This window comes from Schistocerca piceifrons, chromosome 7 (genome assembly GCF_021461385.2).
Source record: "Schistocerca piceifrons isolate TAMUIC-IGC-003096 chromosome 7, iqSchPice1.1, whole genome shotgun sequence".
NCBI classification, from domain to species: Eukaryota; Metazoa; Arthropoda; class Insecta; order Orthoptera; family Acrididae; genus Schistocerca; species Schistocerca piceifrons.
In genome coordinates this window covers 40,066,446-40,086,394 of record NC_060144.1, presented here as the reverse complement: position 1 = coordinate 40,086,394, position 19,949 = coordinate 40,066,446, and the positions used below count along the sequence as shown (strand labels likewise).

Genomic DNA, 19,949 nt, shown 5'->3' with positions numbered 1-19,949 from the left:
TGAAGTGTCGTTGCACCGTTATGACTGACTGATGTGAGTGCATTTCAAGCACGACGTACGCTTTCTCGGCTCCTGTCGCCATTTTGTCTCACTGCGCTCTCGAGCGCTCTGGCGGCAGAAACCTGAAGTGCGGCTTCAGCCGAACAAAACTTTATGAGTTTTTCTACGTATCTGTAGTGTGTCGTGACCATATGTCAATGAATGGAGCTACAGTGAATTTATGAAATCGCTTCAATCATTTGTAATAGCCCTGTATATGTGACACTCATATTGGACAAAGCCGTCTTATGGTTAACTCTGCACTTAAAATACACCGTGTTCGCTCTCCCTGTACGAGTATCAACGTCTACGTCTTTATCATTCTGCCATCAGCTACGTTTTACGCCTATTTCTGGTGACTATCTACATCTATACTAGGCAAACCACTGTGAAGCGCACGGCAGAGGGAACGTTCCACTGCACCAGTTATTCGGACTTTTTATCTTTCCGTCGACGCACGGAGCACGGGGCTCGAGATGACTGAAGGCTGAAACTTCACTGTCCCTGCTGTGCTTCGATTACTGGAGCATTGTCTTCATCGCGATCTCTGTGGGGACCGCACGTAGGGCTTGCAGATAGTTCCCAGATTTTCGTCACTTACAGTTCTTTCCAGAACCTTTCTCAACAGGTTACCCTCAAGCGTCAGCCTGTTCAGTTCTTTCAGCTTCTTCGTAACACTCCCAGGGTTGAACAAACCTGTGACCATCCGTGCTGCCCTTCACTTAGGCAATACAGATAAATGTATCGCCTGAGAATAGTATGACTTCACTGTTAATATTCTCCGCAAAGCTTATTGATTTAAAAATGAGTTGAAGAATCCTTACACTCTTCCCTCGGCTACTTCTACATCTGTCGACGACTCTTCGTCGTAGATAATTTGCTAAGCGTAGACGTCGTACTGAGTAAAATGCTTTTCGCAAATCGGGAAATACTGCACCTGTCTCACTGCCTCGATCCATATCGAACTGTTTAGCGCAGTGGTCGGCACACTGGTATCGCACGCGGGGAGACGACGGTTCAAACCCGCTGCCGACCATCCTGATTTAAGTTTACCGTGATTTTCCCAAATCGCTTCAGGCAACTGCTGGGACGGTTCCTTCGAAAGGGCACGACCGCTTTCCTTCTCCATCCTTCTTTAGTCTGAACTTCTGCTCCGTCTCTAATGATTCCCTTGTCGACGGGTCGTTAAACATTGATCTCGTCCTTCGCGTCCACCGGTTTTAACAAGATCGACATCTTTAGAATTCCTGCTGGTTAGCATGAAGGAGGCATTCTGTTAGACGTAAATTACGTTTGAACTCTTAATACTTTCTAAAATTCTAAAATAAATGGATTGCAAAGATATTGTACGCTAGCACTCTGGATCGTTTCTGCTGCACCTCTTATGGACGAATGTGACCTAGGCTCGCTTCTAACTACTGGGCATGGTTTTATTTCTCGAACTATTTACCATAAATTATAGTTAGAAGAGGGGCTAATTAAGTGTAGAATCTGATAAGTATCCCATCACATCTATGTTCAGTTTTAGCGATTAAAGTTGTTTCTCAACGTCACTGCCACTAATACCAATTTCACTCATCTTTGCGATGGTATCAGAATTAAATTTGGACAATGCTGCTGCATGTTCGTTTGTAAAATAATATTTGAAATCGCAATTAAGCATTTCTGATTTTTCTTTGCTACCCTTAGTTTCAGTTCATCTCTCATCCACGAGTAACTGAATCCTAAATTTGGTGCCACTAATAGCCTTTATATACGATCAGAATTACATTGGGTTTTGTCAAAGATCTGTCGACAGATTATGTTACGACAGTCACTGAAAGCTTCACGAATAATTGTCTTGACAGCAAAACGCGTTTCATTTATCTTCTATCTATCTATAGCGGTATGCTTTATTTTATATTATGCAGCAGTCTGTTTCTTTGTGCCATTGTTTTTCTATATCCTCCTGTCCTGAGGTAAATAACGCAAGTTCTTCATTGAGGTATGATTCTACTATTTCTTTATCTAGTTTATTTAACACATAAATCATGCTACTCGTTTTAGTTACCGTTTCTACTTTAGAAATCATTGTTGTTACAGCTACCTCATGCTCATTGATACCAGCTTCGTTGTTGATACCCTCCAATAGGTCAGCTCAATTTTTTGCCAATAGAACTAACATATTTCCATCACGATTGTGGTCCAAACCAACTATTCTAGGTAGTTTTCAGGTAAGAAATTTAGTAATGTTTCGCAAGATGTACTCTACTGGCCATTAAAATTGCTACACCACGAAGATGACATGCTATAGGCGCGAAATTTAACCGACGGGGAGAACATGCTGTGATATGCAAATGATTAGCTTTTAAGAGCATTCACACAAGGTTGGCGCCGGTGGCGACACCTACAACGTGATGATATGAGGAAAGTTTCCAACCGATTTCTATACAGAAACAGCAGTTGACCGGCGTTGCCTGGTGAAACGTTGTTGTGATGCCTCGTGTAAGGAGGAGAAATGCGAACCATCACGTTTCCGACTTCGATAAAGGTCGAATTGTAGCTTATCGCGATTACGGTTTATCGTATCGGGACATTGGTTCTCGCGTTGGTTGAGATCCAATTACTGTTAGCAGATTGTGGAATCGGTGGGTTCAGGAGGGTAATACGGAACGCCGTGCTCGATTCCAACAGCCTCATATCACTAGCAGTCGAGATGACAGGCACTTATCCGCATGGGTGTAACGGATCGTGCAGCCACGTCTCGATCCCTGAGTCAACCGATGGGGACGTTTGCAAGACAACACCACCTGCATGAACAGTTCGATGACGTTTGCGGCAGCATGGACTATCAGCTCGGAGACCGTGGCTGCGGTTACCCTTGACGCTGCATCACAGACAGGAGCGCCTGCGATGGTGTACTCGGCGACTAAGCTGGGTGCACGAATGGCAAAACGTCATTTTTTCGGATGAATCCAGGTTCTGTTTACAGCATCGTGATGGTCGCATCCATGTTTGGCGACTTCGCGGTGAACGCGCATTGGAAGCTTGTATTCGTCATCGCCATACTGGCGTATTACCCGGCGTGATGGTATGGGGTGCCATTGGTTACACGTCTCGGTCACCTCTTGTTCGCATTGACGGCACGTTGAACAGTGGACGCTACATTTCAGATGTGTTACGACCCGTGGCTCTACCCTTCATTCGATCCCTGCGAAACCCTACATTTCAGCAGGATAATGGACGTCCGTATGTTGCAGGTCCTGTACGGGCCTTTCTGGATACAGAAAATGTTCGATTGCTGCCCTGGCCAGCACATTCTCCAGATCTGTCACCAACTGAAAACGTCTGGTCAATGGTGGCCTGGCCTAGCAACTGGCTCGTCACAATACGCCAGTCACTACTCTTTATGAACTGTGGTATCGTGTTGAAGCTGCATGGGCAGCTGTACCTGTACACGTCATCCAAGCTCTGTCTGACTCAATGCCCAGTCGTATCAAGGCCGTTATTACGGTTAGAGATGGTTGTTCTGGGTACTGATTTCTCAGGATCTATGCACCCAAATTGCGTGAAAATGTAGTCACATGTCTGTTCTAGTATAATATATTTCTCCAATGAATACCCGTTTATCATCTGCATTTCTTCTTGGTGTAGCAATTTTAATGGCCAGTAGTGTAACATTTCGCAAGATGTAACACCCGCCACTAACAAAACTGTAGACATCCTAACTGATCGTTGGATGGTTAAACGAATACTACAGTATGACTGAGGAATTTACGTAGACTACTAGTGATCTGAGGTTTTTTGTAAAGTTTGTCGGGCTGGCCTAAGGCTCAAACGACATGAACGTATTGGTAGTCAGGAGCTCGTATTGTTGTAACCATACATAGAAAGTATATTTTTTGTTTAACCACACTGTTTTTAACTAGTAAAATGCCTAGTGACATGAGGATTCGATTGCGAGTCGTTTAAGAGATATCGTATTTGGAAAGTTTCTAGTCTGACACTTTTACAAAACTGTGGTAGCATACACTTCAGATCAACACAAGCGTGTATGCTAGTTATGTACATTCTTACCAGTAAAGAGGCAACTGACCATCACAGACAGTGGCAATACACACTTCGAGTCTGGTATGGGACGACTGCTGCATACGTGCTAGAATTTCAGCGGAGGTGTCCGAGCAGGCTGCAATAATACGTCGTTATGTATCGTCGGGTGTTGTTGGTATGTCTTTGTAGACAGCGTCTTTTCGCTTCTCCACGGAAAAAATCAAATCCGGGGGCAACGGGACACACGAGGTACAGGTCCTCTGCGTCCAATCCAACGCCTTCGAAATGATTCATGAAGACATGCTGTAGTGCTTCGTGCACTATGGGCTGGTCAGCCGTCACGTTGGTACCCCAGGTTCCTCCTACTTTGCAGAGGAATGTCTTCTAGCACCCGTGGAAGATGGTCTGTTAGGAGGGTGCCATACTTGTGCACATTAAGTGTTCCGTCTATGAGCCCAGGGTTCACTATCCTACACCACACGTCTACACTTCATGAACGCTGACGTTCCACCTGAAGAAGCCATTGGCTGTTGTCAAAAGAACAGTAGTGCTTGTTTCGGTTGTTTACCTGGCCACGATTGGGACATGTGGCTTCACAACTAAACACGATGCATCTGGAGTATCCTGTCTTAATGCCCGTGGTTCAGGTCGAAATAAATCGATTTTCGGTTTTCATAATATTTCGATAGATTAAGGTTTTATTTAAGTACTCTGAAAAGGATTTTGCTGAAAAAAATTATTTTCGAGCATTTAAAGGGCATTTTCCTAGCACGTGTGTTTGTGTGCCACGCCCACTTTTCTGTCACCCACTGTTCTGCATATATTTTAGATCCCCTACATTGCTCGTTAGAGATTTTTGTTTTACTCCCGAGTGTGTTGGCTATCCTTGGAATGCAACAGTCGGTATGCTTTTGTTTCTGCTGTTTGTAAACAACACGCTTTCAAACACGCGGTTAGTGTTGTTCAAGTGTGATTGTGAGTAGTTGTTATACTTACGTTTGCATTGCTTGTTCACGTGTGTTATTTTGTGTTTATTGAAGATGACGAAACGTAAAGGCATTTTCAAGAGACGACAATTTAGAGGAAACAAGTTTAGAAAGCTTTCTGTACACGAGGTTACGTCGCCTGGCAGCGATGTTTCTAATTGTAATTCCTCAACAAGTGCATCATCAAAGAAGCTCTCACCATTTCAAGAGAGTTACAACGAATTCACTGTAAGTGACAAGGGGAGCAGTAACATTATCATAAATTTGAGACATCAGATGTAATTTCTAAATTTGTAGATTTTAGACAGTGTGGTGAGTCACAGAGTGTGAAAATTTGTGAGAGTGCCAGTGGGAGAAAAGACCTAGCAATTGCTCTGGATTTAATTTGCACAAAATGCTCAGCTGTGATTTCATTTATGAGTTCTTCAAAACCAGATGCAAGTGGCCCTTATGAAATCAATACTAGATTAGTTTACGCCTTACGATCCATTGGCAAGGGCATGGCTGCAGGGACATTATTTTGTTCAGTGATGAACTTCCATCAACCACCAAATAAATTTGAAAAACTGACTGCAATATTAGAGAAAGCTGTATGTGAGGTCAGCGAAGAAAGCATGAAACTGGCTGCTAGGGAAGCAGTGGAAGAAAATAATGGATATTCGTATATTGCAGTTGCACTTGATAGAAGCTGGCAGTAAAGAGGACATACTTCTATGAATGGAGTACTGACTGGGACGAGTGTAGACACCGGTAAAGTGTTAGATGTGGAGATAATGTCTAAATATTGCAAATGCTGTAAAGTCAATGAACATAAAGAACACAACAGTGTGGCTAATTTTAGAGGAACAAGTGGTGGTATGGATGTTCATGGAGAACAACAAATATTTCATCGCTCCGTAGAAACAAGAGGCGTATGGTACACCAAATATTTGGGCGATGGTGACAGTAAGGCATACAACAATGTGGTGAACTCTAAGACATATGGAGATGCCATAATTAGCAAAATAGAATGTGTAGGCCATGTTCAAAAACGTTTGGGAGCAAACCTGAGAAAAGTAACCGTGACATGGATAAAACCATATTCCCGTGAAATGTGTACAGTCACAGGATGATAACTGGGAGGATTCCATGATAGTTAGATAGCAGTCTCAGTGCATGAATGTTTGGGTCCCTATAGCTGTCAGGTTTGTATTTCCACGAATTTTTTCAACTCGTAGGAGTATATAACTTGATCAGCAATAGATAACGGAATGACGAGCAGTAGCCACACATACATTAACCTAGAAAGTTTGTCTTCATGCCATATGTGGTACGCCTCTGCTGACTGGATATGGATTGTTTGTTAGAGCAGCATTCGACAGAACGCTAACGACTCTGTCCCTCTCCAATTGCATGCGAGTGTGTGTGTCACAGAACTATAGAATGTCAGCGAGATGTCATGAAGCGACAGTTCATCAGGAGGCAATTTTTCATAGGTCACATATTCACTGACTAGCCCCTTGCTTTTCCGTTCTTGAGTAGTTCATCAGCGCGTGGGCTGTTCGCGCAACTGACTGCGGCAGTGTACGCACCCAGCACCAGCCGCAGCCACAAGTGCCTGGGCGAGGCCGACCACACTCTGCCGCTTGCCGCCCACGGCGAATCGCCTTCAGGTGGTGCCACATAGGCCAGGTCACAGTGCAGCCCTGTGTCGCTATTCATAGTCAATACCGCATCGAACTGTAGCTGGGAGGGTGTTGCAGAGCCTAGATGACCATACCCTCTACTCACTGTCGAGGCTAGGCACCCTTGCGCGCGACACAGCTCAGTTACTCCAAAGTCCAACAGAGTTCTTAGTTATGTAGCCACGTGTCGACAGTAGGTCGGGGCTTGTAGATCGTACGCATACTACTCGCGTTGGTGAGATTTATCTCACTGTGATTGACTAGTCACCATCGAGGACACTCAAGCGTTACCTGTGAAGCACATCACACATTGCCTGAAAACGTTCATTACCCCGGGAACTAAAAACTGGCTAGTTACCGACAGCTCTTCAACAAATACCTTATGACTTGCCAAGTGGCTGAATCGTGTCGAGAACGGGAACTCGGACACTAGCGATTCCCCAGCATCTCCGAGAACCCAAGAACCCTCGCGCTTCCCTTTCAGGGAAGTACATGTCTCGGCGAGATTTCTCCCACCACATTGCTCCAGACACTTCTGCGCAAGTTTCTAATTTATCTCTGCCTCACTTAGCATTTCTACGACGAACGACCCTACACCTCTGTCCACAGGTTTTTGTACTTTCCGATATGTCTGCGGGTAAAATTTGTCAAAATGCTTCTTGTGAACACAAGGAATCTTGAATACTGATAAATGTCCTGTCATCTCGTGACCGCCACTTCGAACGACTGTGCCATTGCGTAACCCCTTTCGTCTATTGTACCCGCAACGGCAGCAGGTGCGCATTTCTGATATATGTTACGTGTGCTCCTGTGTGTTTCGTGCCTGTGTCCGCTGTCGCTTAGTCTCTGCTTCGTCTGGAGCACATAGTGGCCGTCTGTAAATGCTGCAGTCCGAAAGGACGCTTTCAAGCTGGTACTTCCATGCCTCCATAGCTATAACTTTATTCCTTGAATCTTGTCAGTCATAACTGGAAAAGTAGACAGCGGAAGTCAGGTAGTCGGCACAGGCGGCCAGATTTGCCCCGTCCACGACGTTTTTGAACATGAACAGCGAAAAGTTCTTGCAGAAGGAGTACCTATCCTGTGTCGTTAGCCATGCGCCTGCGTTAAGCAGCTGTTGTTACGACTGCGTCCCGCCGTTAGCTTTCTGCACTTGAAGAATGCAGCTATTAAATAGCATTACATATGATTTGCTTTGTACATGATACTTTCTACAAGTGAACGAATTGCAAAGTAGCGTTCTGCTACTACCCCCGCATAGTTGTTGTTGTTGTTGTTGTTGTGGTCTGCAGTCCTGAGACTGGTTTGATGCATCTCTCCAAGCTACTCTATCCTGTGCAAGCTTCTTCATCTCCCAGTACCTACTGCAATCTACATCCTTCTGAATCTGCTTAGTGTATTCATCTCTTGGTCTCCCTCTACGATTTTTACCCTCCACGCTACCCTCCAATACTAAATTGGTGATCCCTTGATGCCTCAGAACATGTCCTACCAACCGATCCCGTCTTCTCGTCAAGTTGTGCCACAAACTCCTCTTCTCCCCAATTCTATTCAACACCTCCTCATTAGTTATATCATCTACCCATCTAATCTTCAGCATTCTTCTGTAGCACCACATTTCGAAAGCTTCTATTCACTTCTTGTCTAAACTATTTATCGTCCATGTTTCACTTCCATACATGGCTACACTCCATACAAATACTTTCAGAAATGACTTCCTGACACTTAAATCTATACTCGATGTTAACAAATTTCTCTTCTTCAGAAAAGCTTTCCTTGCCATTGCCAGTCTACATTTTATATCCTCTCTACTTCGACCATCATCAGTTATTTTGCTCCCCAAATAGCAAAACTCCTTTACTACTTTAAGTGTCTCATTTCCTAATCTAATTCCCTCAGCATCACCCGACTTAATTCGACTACATTCCATTATCCTCGTTTTGCTTTTGTTGATGTTCATCTTATATCCTCCCTTCAAGACACTGTCCATTCCATTCAACTGCTGTTCCAAGTCCTTTGCTGTCTCTGACAGAATTACAATGTCATTGGCGAACCTCAAAGTTTTTATTTCTTCTCCATGGATTTTAATACCTACTCCGAATTTTTCTTTTGTTTCCTTTACTGCTTGCTCAATATACAGATTGAACAACATCGGGGAGAGGCTACAACCCTGTCTTACTCCCTTCCCAACCACTGCTTCCCTTTCATGTCCCGCGACTCTTATAACTGCCATCTGGTTTCTGTACAAACTGTAAATAGCCTTTCGCTCCCTGTATTTTACCCCTGCCACCTTTAGAATTTGAAAGAGAGTATTCCAGTCAACATTGTCAAAAGCTTTCTCTAAGTCTACAAATGCTAGAAACGTAGGTTTGCCTTCCCTTAATCTTTCTTCTAAGATAAGTCGTAAGGTAGGTATTGCCTCACGTGTTCCAGTGTTTCTACGGAATCCAAACTGATCTTCCCCGAGGTTGGCTTCTACTAGTTTTTCCAATTCGTCTGTAAAGAATTCGTGTTAGTATTTTGCAGCTGTGACGTATTAAACTGATAGTACGGTAATTTTCACATCTGTCAACACCTGCTTTCTTTGGGATTGGAATTATTATATTCTTCTTGAAGTCTGAGGGTATTTCGCCTGTTTCATACATCTTGCTCATCAGATGGTAGAGTTTTGTCAGGACTGGCTCTCCCAAGGCCGTCAGTAGTTCTAATGGAATGTTGTCTACTCCCGGGGCCTTGTTTCGACTCAGGTCTTTCAGTGCTCTGTCGAACTCTTCACGCAGTATCATATCTCCCATTTCATCTTCATCTACATCGTCTTCCATTTCCATAATATTGTCTTCAAGTACACGCCCTTGTATAGACCTTCTATATACTCCTTCCACCTTTCTGCTTTCCCTTCTTTGCTTAGAACTGGGTTTCGTTCTGAGCTCTTGATATTCATGCAAGTCGTTCTCTTTTCTCCAAAGGTCTCTTTAATTTTACTGTAGGCAGTATCTATCTTACCCCTAGTGAGATAAGCTAGTGAGATAAGCTAGTGAGATAAGCATAGTTATCAAGCGATTTTTTTGCAGTTAGCTGTCTTCTTTTGCACTGCTACTTGTAACTCTCTTTTTGCTCTTACTTTCCAGTTTCAACAAACTGCTGCTGCAGAAGGAAGAACTTGAACAGAAACATCTTCATCTGCTGCAAATCGTCGAGAGCGAGAAGACGGCCAAATGGCAGTACACACAGCAGTGCGAGGAGCTGGCCTCCGAGATCAAGAAGCTGCGCGCAGAGGTAACACGCTGTGCTGCGACTGCGATTAGTTAGAGGGCTGGTATTATTCCGAAGTACTGCGTTTTGGCCAACTCTGGGCAATGCAGAATTTCGGTATAGCACCAGCTTGAACACAATGAAACATATGAAACGCATAGCGTTGGCAATTTTAGTGTTTGTGAATGTTAAATGCTCTCGATATTACAGACGTGACATGAACGACCTCGATATTAAAACCAGAAACTTCACATTCGCTTCTGCTAGAGTAGTGAAATAAAAACAGAAAAACATTCAGTTCATTTTTACGTTCAGGGCAATTCGCAATAAGCCCGGAAAATTCGTGTACACGTCTTCGTGGAGGAAAATAAAGTTCTGTTCATTTGTACGCTCTACAAAATACATGTAGTTCTTGCATTTGTCAACTATTCGATAATATCGACATGCGGTAGAGTAACTAGACCAGATAAATGGAATGAAAAGTCTAATGACCATAGAATATGGGCTCAGAGTAATCTGGGATTGCGAGTGAACTGTGGACCAAGTAGTGGACGAAGTGAAAGCAAAGTAATGCACTATAAACGATTCAATAAGTATATAAAAACCAGATTAGCACATGGTAAAAAAGTGTGGTTAGCAAATAAGTGGCGCTTCTAAAGCATTCCACTCTTATTAGATTCCACATCCGATGCCACGTCACACACTTGAGCTCCCCGGTGCCCCGACACCCTCTACCTGGGGAACGATCAGGCATCATTCGGCCCCTCCTCTCCTTCTCATTCTCGCCCTCCCCTCCGCTGCCACTCCCTCTAAACCAGTGAGTGTCAAACACCCCCTCCTCCCTCTTCCCATCATCGTCTTTTATAACTTTGACAATTGAGTGGAAGAGATTCACTCTGCTTCTGAGCAGCAAGGGAGAAATAGTACGTCACTTGAGTGTTAATAACAGTTTAATACTACATGATTCATCAGCAGAGACCACATCCTGGCAGATACCTAAGTACTCGCATTCCACTGCCATTAGACGTATTTTTTCCGTATTTTCCCCAAATTTACGTATTTTTCGCCCATTTTCTTATTTTTTCAGGATATTCCACAATTTTACGTATTTTGTCCAACTGCGCAAGAACCATCGCGCGGACTTCATGATGCTCTCAGGTGATCACAGTGTGCTATCCACCTGAATTAGTTAGCTCTGCTATTGAACCATACCTTCCTAATCCCATCATTCATAACTGGGACACTTGAGTGGGTATCATAGGGAGAGGCTGTAGGCTGTGTCTATTTGACAATAACAAATTACGTCAGTCGAGAACTAATTGTTAATAACAATTTAATACCTCGCATTACAGACACCAGCAGACACCATACCCAAGCAAGTAAACAAGTAGCCTCATTTTCCACTTTACTCATATTTTATCCAATTACGCTATCCTACGTGGCGTCGACGCCATGATTCTCTTAACCGAGCACAGTGCAGCAGGGTCCCGATTCATGTATCATCGTGAAACCACAACTACATCATTAGTGTGTGTGACGTCATGCTAAAATTCTGAAGCTTCCAGCGAAAGATATTGTATCTGTTGATCACAGTGCTACAAAATACTCAATTAGAGGTAGTCGATCAGTAACTGAAACCATACACACAGAAAACCATGTCACTTGCAGGGGTAGAACCCCCCCCCCCCCCCCCAGACTGATGTGTGGGATGTATCCACAAACACCGATCCTTGAAATATGATCGCAGGCACAACACCACCAAACTCAGCAATTGCTGAGAAAGATGCATTATAAAAGATGTAATCATCTCCATCCAGGAGGCTGACACTGCTGCCGAGGGATCTGCCGGCTGTGGTAATAACGGCAAATAGACTCCAAGATGTCGGCGGAAATTTCAAAGGCTGTTACAAATACGCCCCTAGATTACGAGGAACTACCCCCCACCCCCCATGCATTCACTGGATAATACCGATACGCTATGGAACTCCTCGAGCTAGCGGCTTCAGAGAACCCAAGGTAGCGAACAAGAGAGCTCCACATCTCTGGTCAGCTCTACGCCAGACCATCTCTGGCAGGCATGGTAGAGAAATTTTTACAATGTATGCGTGTCCAATCTGACGGATGGCGCAAAAGACAGTCATTCAGAGAGGTAGCATGCCACCTAGGCAAACCAGCTGTTACTCGGAGATATCTATAGGCTCACTAGAGGACATCAGTGGACTCTTTCGCGGATAAAAGTTGCTAACAGTTTAAGCACAAAGCATTTCCCTCCCATCTACCCCTTCTCCCTGAACCAATCAGAAACACCACTCCCCCCCTCCCCCCAATGCTTAGAAAACTACCAAGGGCGATCTCATTTTCAGCCAGACTACATTCCCTGGTGGAATAATGGAACGTAACTAAAATCACAATATCGAAACCAAATAAACTCTGCAATGTTGTTACTTTATGTGAATATATCTCGTGTATTAACGACAAGAAAACTCGAGTACGGACACAGCTATTGTCGTAATTTCGACTGGTTCATAGAATTCCAAAGACACAGGCTGGACAGCTAGAACACTGCCGTATGTGATGATGTGGTGGTGAGACTCGCAAATACAATCCTGCAAGAACAGTGACTGTGGACGAGATCCGCCATGGCTCCCATGCAGGATATAAAGACCTGTACGTCCCGCCACGTCACTGTAAGACTCGTAAATAGATGCAGAAACAATTCGAATTATATGTCACCTTGCTGCAAACAAACGTGTCAGAGCCATGTCCAGTGTGCAGAAAAATAATCTCTTCCCGCGACAAAGGCATAGACTCACAGAGGCAATGATGCCTATCCCACACACGATTAAAAATGCGACCTTCGCGACAAAGCACCGTTATCGGTAAGCATTTTTCCCAAGGAAGAATTAAGCTACCACTAACGTGATTCAAATTGCGAGCAAACGCGCACAGTGACTGCTGCAAAAATAGGCTGCACATATGTGATAACAGTACAATTTCCGCCATATTTAGGAAGGGGTGCCGTGTGTTTCTGTCGACGATTCAGAGTCATGGAAGGCCACTCCTGCAACACAACGTGACAGCTATGTCCATCACCCTACCGCTAATCCCAGATAACTGAGGGGAATCACACACCTGTGGCTCCATCCAGTTAACAGCCGGAAAATCCCTGTCCCCACCTGTGGTTAGGACATCAGGAAGCAGCGATGTATGAGCAGCGCCCACACACTAGCCATGGCATCTGTAATCGGCAGAGGCAGTTTTGACAAAGTTACTGTCGTGTCATCTGTCGAACCTCTATGAATAAAAACGTTCTAACTTTATTTTGATACCATGTCTGTGAGCTAGTGGACTTACTCATGTAGTGGCTCTGAGTGCTAAGGGACAACATCTGAGGTCATAAGTCCCCTAGAACTTAGAACTACTTAAATCTAACTAACCTAAGGACATCACACACATCCATGCCCGAGGCAGGATACGTAGCGGTCGCGCGGTTGCAGACTGTAGTTACCCATGTAGTCTTACAAACAAAAATGCATTGTTCAGTTAGCAAAAACACACCCTATTTTTACTTTTTACTGTAATATTATGAGGTGTATAATGTTAGACGTTAAGATTTTACCACGAATGAACGTCTCGCCCAGTTCATATATCTCGTTAGAGCTTAGAAAACATCCTATCTACGCCACTGTAGTCGATGACAAACAGCAAATCAGCCAATATCGAAGTCAAATTCAGTGTCTGGTGGTCTTTTTATCGTTATCTTCTAAGATTATAACTGTGACATCTCGTTGGTACAAATGGTCGTAATTCCTGTATGTATTATATTTCTCTTATAGGGCTCTGCGGGATAATTTGTTTAGGGATCATACTTTAAAGACAGGGTGCACGATAATTATATTGCACACCTATAAAGCCAACCTCGTTTGGGTCTCACACTGACGAATAAATCCAGTAATGTGGTTTTATAAACCTGGTGGCCACGCTTCGTAGAAGTGAATCTTTTGTCGCTGTAATACAGAACTTACTAACTAGAAGGCTTTTTTCCGCAAAAAACCAATGACATAATGCTGGACCTCACACCAGTAGTTTCATTTAGTATGATGGAACTTCGTGATGTCAAGCTCTTTTCGTGGAAAACACTAATGAGAAGTGACACTTGTAGCCAGCTACACTGACACCGGCAGGTAAAAGTCCCTACCCCAAATCATCACAAAAACTATCGCTAAAACAAAAGGCCGAGTACCAGTGATCGTCAGGGTTAAGCTTACAGGACCCAGCTAATCTCCCATATACTGAAGACTTGCGGTTCGAAATCATCCCAGAAAAGCGACAGCTAATACATTTCTTCTCCTTTTTGCTAAGCAGATGTGACAGTAAATTTCTCAGTCCCAAGACACTCCTAACTCATATTCAGCGCTACATACCAGCAATGCAAATCCAACATCTCATGCATAGGGGAAATTCCATCATCATTAAACTAAAGAGCCTCATTCCCATTCAATCCTCCTTCGAAGTACCTGCTCGTCTGGAGGAAATGCCACCATTACAAGCCTTAAAAACACTCCACTTAAACAACCCCACTCTCCACGCCGCCGCCCCCCTCCCGTCCCACATTCACAGTACTGATAAAAAAAGATCAACTTAGAGTACACCGATGAAGAGGTCGATGGTGAACTCAACATGCAACCAGGAATCTCTGTGCACAAGGAAGTCTGCATTCAAACTAGTAATGGAGATCGCTTATCAGTATCAGTGTTTTCAGTATCACCCCACATCACTGGCACACTTACTAAACACAGAGTATTCATTTGCAATAATATGCACGCTCTAGAACAATGCCGTGCCACTACATGAGTATATAGACGTCAGCGATGCCTCCAATTGTAGCAGGATCTAACAAAAATGTAATAGAATTATAAAAAATTGAGTAATTAGGAGATGTTATTTAATTATACAAATGAGAGTATATGTGTGTATTTAAATGTGTTGAACTGGAAGTGTACAGTTCCATCAGTTAGTTCCCAGTCGCAGTGTAATTAAACCAGCTTCCTACAGAGGTTTCTTTTGGACAGATCTGTTGTCTATTGTTATACGTTTCGCTAGTAAGTTGTGGCAACACGGTCTATCTCTTATTCTAAGAGACGATGACGTGTGAATTATTCGTCGGATCCTGGGTGGGAGTTCGGTCCCCGTACAGTTATATGGACTCCATTTCCTTGTTGCAGAATTCTTTTTCTGTAAGGGTCTTTTGCGAAACAACTTGAAAGAACTTCTGGTACACATTTTTCTCTTCTGTAACTCACTTATTATTTCACTTCACTGAAGTACACACTTTTAACATTAACTTCAAAACAGAACCACAGTTGCAATCATTCATACACTAGACGACATTGTCTCCTATCTCCGTACTGCCGCACTAACTGACAACTCACGACTGACAGACCGTGACGTCTGCCTGGGCTCAGTAACCACAATAAGAGCTCAGCTCAGAGATATAACTATTTTATTCAAAGACTACTCGTAACTCTTTCTTACTCTGTGACAGTACGTTTTTCTCTGGAGTCCTGACGCTCCAGTTGAATATACTACATCTACATAGTATTTCAGATTGTATTTCATTGCGAAAGTAAAAGTAGTTAAAGGAACAACGGCATAGATAATTTACCCTTGAGTTCCAGATACTTATTTCTTGTCTCACTTCACAACACAGTAACCATCTGACGGAACATTGCAGGAACCCACACACCTGTCCTCATTGCATGCAAAACCACCATCAAAAATAATGCCCGAACCAAGACTGTCCACCTGGCTGCAACACGTGCGAGCACCTACTCCCAAAAATGCAAATACAAACCCTTTCCCCAAAAGCCTGAACTCGCCTTCCCCATACGCACAGTTGATCAACCACTTCACACAAGCAACTCTCCCCCAACCTCCACCCACGACTGCAAATATAATCCGTTTCATAACATTAATGCCGCAAAACATACACCCTTTTGAAAGACGTTATATCCTACAACAAATAATCCTCGCCACCCGCACCACCTTCCATCTCAATATCTACGTCACATATTCCCAAAATCAAGCCCATTTCAGTTTCGATAATCCCGAAGCACTGGTCTAAACTACCTCTCAGACTCCTCCTTGTTTTACTGAAAATGGTGCAGCACACATACAACATCCTCTACCAAAATATCCGTTCCCTCCGTTCCAATAAACATCTCCTCATCCATAACCTCCTAGAACACGAAATCCATGTCCTCCTTCTCAACGAAACCTTTCTCCAACCCCACCATTCGATAGACATGTCTCGTTACATCCTACATCGCACTGTCCACCCCGGTAGCTGAGTGGTCAGCGTGACAGACTGTCAATCCTAAGGGCCCGGGTTCGATTCCCGGCTGGATCGGAGATTTTTTCCGCTCAGGGACTGGGTGTTGTGTTGTCCTAATCACCATCATTTCATCCCCATCGACGCGCAGGTCGCCGAAGTGGCGTCAAATCGAAAGACCTGCACCAGGCGAACGGTCTACCCGACGGGAGGCCCTAGCCACACGGCATTTCCATTTTTCCTACATCGCACTGATAATCGCCAGCCTGTTGCCAGCAGCGGAGTAGCCATCGCCCATCTCCTAAGTATCCTCTCTACTCCCCAACCGCTCCTAACTGAGCACCTCATCCTCGTGGACTTTCTCCCAAAACTCTCATTAACCTTTGCCACTATCTTCATCCGCCCTAACCATCGCATCCTTTACGATTTCCTGACCAATGTACACCGAACCTTTACCGCATACATAATTACATCCGACCTTAACATTCACTTCTGCGCGCGACGCGGTAGCGTCAGTTTATCATCCTCAATGGCCTGATACAGGTACAACACCTGATGATATTGTTGTCTCCTCTAACCTCTTGAGGCGCACTCCATTAGAAGTCGCAGAACCAACTGGAAGTGATCGTCCGTCCTCATCTCATGTGTTGTACCAAACCTAACCTACACCACTCGTAATCATCCACCACAACATGTCCAGGATCATTCCCGTGTAGACTGGAATGCGTATAATGCCCAAATTCATACCATAATCGTAAGCCATGAGCTAACCTGAAAAATCCTGATGATATCCAAAGTGCGGCTGACTTCCTACAACACAACACCTCAGATGCCATTTCCCACCATAAACCACTCTGAACTCTCTACTACGACTGTTCTACTCTTCCTCCATATGCTCTTGCCCTGTTCCAAGAATCCCATGGTGCATACAGAGAATTCCCTCATACATGTGACCAGGAAACACTCGTACACTAACTAACCTCAAGAGACATGTTCGCAGTTACTTACAAGGCAAACGACGTCGGGACTGGCACATGACATGAACTCATATGGTAACCTCCCCACAAAAAAATTCCGTAACCTCCCAACACTAAAAACAATATAATTATTTATTTCATTCACATTCAGCGTAACCTTCCAACAGTTTATTATTCCGTAACCTAGGAATACTAAAAATGTGACTCACTTATAACCTTTCAATAATTGACTGTGAATTTAAACTGGTAAATTTTGGACGTCAGCAGCGCTGCGTCATGGCCCTGAAAGATCATTCCGAATAAAAAAAATGAAAATTCTTACCTCAATGAAGTTGCCGGATAACGCATATACACTCCTGGAAATGGAAAAAAGAACACATTGACACCGGTGTGTCAGACCCACCATACTTGCTCCGGACACTGCGAGAGGGCTGTACAAGCAATGATCACACGCACGGCACAGCGGACACACCAGGAACCGCGGTGTTGGCCGTCGAATGGCGCTAGCTGCGCAGCATTTGTGCACCGCTGCCGTCAGTGTCAGCCAGTTTGCCGTGGCATACGGAGCTCCATCGCAGTCTTTAACACTGGTAGCATGCCGCGACAGCGTGGACGTGAACCGTATGTGCAGTTGACGGACTTTGAGCGAGGGCGTATAGTGGGCATGCGGGAGGCCGGGTGGACGTACCGCCGAATTGCTCAACACGTGGGGCGTGAGGTCTCCACAGTACATCGATGTTGTCGCCAGTGGTCGGCGGAAGGTGCACGTGCCCGTCGACCTGGGACCGGACCGCAGCGACACACGGATGCACGACAAAACCTTAGGATCCTACGCAGTGCCGTAGGGGACCGCACCGCCACTTCCCAGCAAATTAGGGACACTGTTGCTCCTGGGGTATCGGCGAGGACCATTCGCAACCGTCTCCATGAAGCTGGACTACGGTCCCGCACACCGTTAGGCTGTCTTCCGCTCACGCCCCATCATCGTGCAGCCCGCCTCCAGTGGTGTCGCGACAGGCGTGAATGGAGGGACGAATGGAGACGTGTCGTCTTCAGCGATGAGAGTCGCTTCTGCCTTGGTGCCAATGATGGTCGTATGCGTGTTTGGCGCCGTGCAGGTGAGCGCCACAATCAGGACTGCATACGACCGAGGCACACAGGGCCAACACCCGGCATCATGGTGTGGGAAGCGATCTCCTACACTGGCCGTACACCACTGGTGATCGTCGAGGGGACACTGAATAGTGCACGGTACATCCAAACCGTCATCGAACCCATCGTTCTACCATTCCTAGACCGGCAAGGGAACTTGCTGTTCCAACAGGACAATGCACGTCCGCATGTATCCCGTGCCACCCAACGTGCTCTAGAAGGTGTAAGTCAACTACCCTGGCCAGCAAGATCTCCGGATCTGTCCCCCATTGAGCATGTTTGGGACTGGATGAAGCGTCGTCTCACGCGGTCTGCACGTCCAGCACGAACGCTGGTCCAACTGAGGCGCCAGGTGGAAATGGCATGGCAAGCCGTTCCACAGGACTACATCCAGCATCTCTACGATCGTCTTCATGGGAGAATAGCAGCCTGCATTGCTGCGAAAGGTGGATATACACTGTACTAGTGCCGACATTGTGCATGCTCTGTTGCCTGTGTCTATGTGCCTGTGGTTCTGTCGGTGTGATCATGTGATGTATCTGACCCCAGGAATGTGTCAATAAAGTTTCCCCTTCCTGGGACAATGAATTCACGGTGTTCTTATTTCAATTTCCAGGAGTGTATATCTGCTCCTATAAGCAATTTTCTGGCACAGCTCAATGCAATACTGGCCGATAGATTTGTCATGCATAAAAAGAACAACTGATTTTTCTTTGCAATAATCGGGATGACCATGGATTGGAAAAATTAGTAAATTCTTTAAATTCAGATGAATGATTGTCGAAAATTAATTTTTATAAAAAAGATTATTATTAAGAGATTTTTTTAAACATTTACATGGGACTTGATATAACAATACTACATATGAGCGAGGCTGCTTTTACCTTATAATATATTGCTCAGGCTCCGCCATCGCTCCCCACGACCGGCCCAGCCAACTTCATACACACGACTGCTCGCTACTACAAACTCCTACTGCTGCAGTTCGTACTGCATGCAACACTGCTCTCTGGTCTGAGATTCCCTTACAGCTTACATATCGCAGGCACCGCGTGAGCAATCCATCGAAATTACATCTGCCCGTGTGTGCTAGCAACAAATTCCTCAATCATAGACCTCTTACAATATAACTCTAGAATGTATTGGAAAGCGTTCCATAGACTGTCCACAAACTGCACTCCCACATATCCCATCCTACATAACAGATCACTTCCAGACAACCACACAAATGCCAACCACTTCGCATCCTACCTGGAAGACACATTTACCATCCTACATGATTCCAACTTTGATTAGGCGATGGTTCCTTGTGTGTAGTATCGTGCCAACACAACTGTCGCATCTCGCGCACCAAACTTCCAGTACTTACACAGCACTCCACGAACAGGACTAAACACGCCAATAGCAGCTCACGGCATTGCACAAAGACTTGCTAAAAACAATACACTGCACCCAGTGACAATACAATTTCCTACGGCAGTTCAGATACTGTCCCAGAGCCTATCACGAAGCCCTTGCC

At 44.8% G+C, this 19,949-nt stretch overlaps 1 protein-coding gene across 1 annotated transcript in view; it reads left to right on the top strand.

Moving 5' to 3' along the window:
* Positions 1-19,949, top strand: part of LOC124805409 (ras-specific guanine nucleotide-releasing factor 1-like) — a 429,611-nt gene that overhangs the window by 303,187 nt on the left and 106,475 nt on the right. The window contains exon 3 of the mRNA XM_047265970.1: positions 9,847-9,994. Coding sequence (XP_047121926.1) covers positions 9,847-9,994 — 148 coding nt within the window. The remainder of the gene's footprint in view (positions 1-9,846; positions 9,995-19,949) is intronic.